Source organism: Charadrius vociferus, unplaced genomic scaffold, assembly GCF_000708025.1.
Source record: "Charadrius vociferus isolate BGI_N301 unplaced genomic scaffold, ASM70802v2 scaffold195, whole genome shotgun sequence".
Lineage (NCBI taxonomy): Eukaryota > Metazoa > Chordata > Aves > Charadriiformes > Charadriidae > Charadrius > Charadrius vociferus.
The window spans coordinates 4,741,985-4,744,916 of NW_009648539.1; the positions used below are offsets into that span (position 1 = coordinate 4,741,985).

Sequence of the window (2,932 nt, forward strand, 5' to 3'; positions counted from 1 at the left end):
GAACTCAGACAGTTCTTGCAAGAGTGCTCCTTTTGCCTCATAGTTACCATTCTCATTCTGGAGTAGCGAGGACTTAATTAGTTGAAAGAAAACAGTAGCAAAGCAAAAGACTGAGTAACCTCCCCAAAACACCCTACCATGCAGTAGGGCAGTGCTCTCTCATGGGAGGCAGAGGACGTAGATTGAAAACCCCAGGGGGGCAGGACAGAACACTAGCCTGCTCCCCTTTGCTCATGAATGAAGGTACAACACTGTTCAAGCCCTGGGGAACATCATCTATTGGGTGACCTGATTTCTTTCCATTCCTTATTTCAGCAAAAGCAACACAAATATTTTTTTATGTAACTTTTCTTTTCTTCCTTCTTAGTTAACTACACCAAAAAGTCAACTATCTGTCCCATTCCTGAAAGATGTCACACCCAGAGAGCCAAGCAGCATTTTTTACTTAAAAGAAAGTTAATTGAAAGGTTGTATAGGGTCACATATGGCAGACCTGAGCTCACAACATTAATAAACAGAATCAGCTCTCTCACATCCATACTGTCCCTGAGAAATTATTAAATCCAAAGACCTCTGTAGCTTGCCTGTAGTCAGTACTTAAAACTCAAAACTGTGTGCTCTACTCTCAGAATGAAGAAGAAAAATCAGAAATCTTAATGCCCCACATTTTGTTAATCTCTTACAAGTCATCATGACATGTCTTTTTCCAGGGGTTGTTTCAAAAAGATAATTATAGATTACTTGAATATTTCTATTCAAATTGTAGAGGTCAATGCCAACAGAGCTGAAGTTCTGCGATTCAAATCTATTGAACGTTTTGGTGGGGAAAGATACTTTGGACTTGCTCCTAGAACTGGAAATTATGCAAAAACAATTAACAAACAAACATCCACCTACACCACCCTAGCCCAAATGAAACAGGATTAAAAGCGCTGAATCTGAGCAAATACCAGTAGGTTTTAATTGCTGCCCACTTAAACTCACATCTACACTTTCCAGTTATTTAAGCTGAAATGTTACTGCACATCTTCATCTTTTTACATGAGAAACTAAGATGTACGCATTTTTCAGGACTGCATATCTATAATTACATTTCCAGTAGGAACTTATAAATGAATAAATAAAACAGTGAATTGTATTAAAAGTAACTTACAAGACAGACATTTTCTTAATGACTATACGCAGTTGATACATTTGTGTTACATTATTAAACATGGAAGCTATCCTCAAGTAACTTTATAGCATATGGGATCATGTTTGTTATATGTTAAGCACTTCAAAAATTACACACAAGTGCTTATGAACCAAATGCACAATTAAAATTACATTAGAATTTCTCCCTTGGATAATTTTCTAGAGCTTCAAAAGACGACATATAATATCTCCTTCCCATTATATAACACAGTGCAACTGTTATTAGTGTAATAATGTCAAATTTTAATAACTTAATCATAACAGTATAGTCCACGTTTAAAGGTTTATAGCTAAGCAAATATATTTAGATGCACTACTTTGCAACTTCAAAATATTAAGCAGTTTACTACTGTATATGGAGCCCGTATGCATGCATGTATGAGTCTGAGGGCATCTGCTCCACAACACGCCTCCGATGCGGGATACAGAAGTTCAAATCAGTGAAAATCTCCTTAAGAACAGGTTTACAGTCCCAGATCACCCTGATATGTGAGTCCCTCCTCTTAATTTTGTCACAGTTGTTTTGGCCAGCCTAAAAGACAGGCCATAGAGATTAATTGTCTTGATGTAATTTCTGCACAGAAGACAAAGAGGTATTTTCAAATGTGAAAGTATTACGATGACAGATACCATCTCAATGCTCTTTATATCTACCTCCTCAGAACCCTCACCTCTTGTATCAGCCCTGAATTTTCCCCAGAACCAGCAAGCAAGGCTTTACACAGACCTAGCCCCGACGGCGCAGCACAGACCTCTCTCCTGCTCACACAGAAGCAGAAATAGAAGGCGGCCATCTATAGAGGGGTCACCGGAGAATGCAGAGAAGAACAAGACACAGAAGACAGGGCAGAAGAACTGAGGGACTCAGCAAGCCGTGGGTTTGGGGAAGGCTTTCTGGGTACCTCTGAAACACCTGAAGTGTGTTTGCCATCCCTCCTAATTCGCATGCTCATTATTGCCGCTTCTAGCACCAGCAGGGCACCATTGCACTGCAAGATGTCAGTCAAGAGTCAGGCATCCACCTAACAGCCCAAAATTTTCCGGACAGCCACATTCGCTGTATTTCAGCAGAGCGGGGTTCGCCAGGAAGGGCTTCGGTCACAAGCTTTCTAAAGTGTGATCACAGCAGAGGCTCAAACATTACACAATTCTACACCTACACCCCTTTACCTGCGTGTCGTGGAATGACACCTGCAGTTCGTAGCTCTTCAGCATCCACGAGTGCTTGTATAAATGTTTCAAGGCTAAATGGACAGCAGGCAACACGCCTGCCGTCAGGTTTCTCCGATCGATCAGGCAGCTGGTGGGCGAGAGCCCAAGAAGAGAGAGGCGAGTGCGATCCAGTTCCTCAGAGCACCTGATTATTAGTAACACAAACAGCACCAGCGTGTCTAGTTTCCAGTTCCAGATAACCATCTTTCTTGGTGCTTTTCTCTTTTTTCCTTCCCTTGTCCTGCGGCCCGCATCCCCGAAGAGCAGGCCTTAGACTCCCCCGTTGCCCGACATTTTGCAGCTTGCCTTTGCTTCAGTCAGCTGCGTCCCTCTAAGAAAGGAGCTAATTGTTATTAAAGGATAAAGACCTCTCTACGGCTGGCTTTTCCAATTTGGACAGTAATCCAGCTCACAGCAGTGCTGTGAATCAATACTTCACAAGAATAATCTCTAGGCAAATTGCTCTGCCAAGTCTAATTTTAAACATGTGTCATTTTAAACATTTCTGTAGCAGAAATATTCATCC

General features: G+C 41.4%; 1 protein-coding gene across 1 annotated transcript in view; it reads right to left on the reverse strand.

The window, feature by feature from the left end:
- The window catches only part of GABBR2 (gamma-aminobutyric acid (GABA) B receptor, 2), a 480,368-nt gene extending 477,758 nt beyond the window's left edge, over positions 1-2,610 (reverse strand). The window contains exon 1 of the mRNA XM_009885919.1: positions 2,365-2,610. Coding sequence (XP_009884221.1) covers positions 2,365-2,610 — 246 coding nt within the window. The remainder of the gene's footprint in view (positions 1-2,364) is intronic.
- Positions 2,611-2,932: the final 322 nt, after the last annotated feature.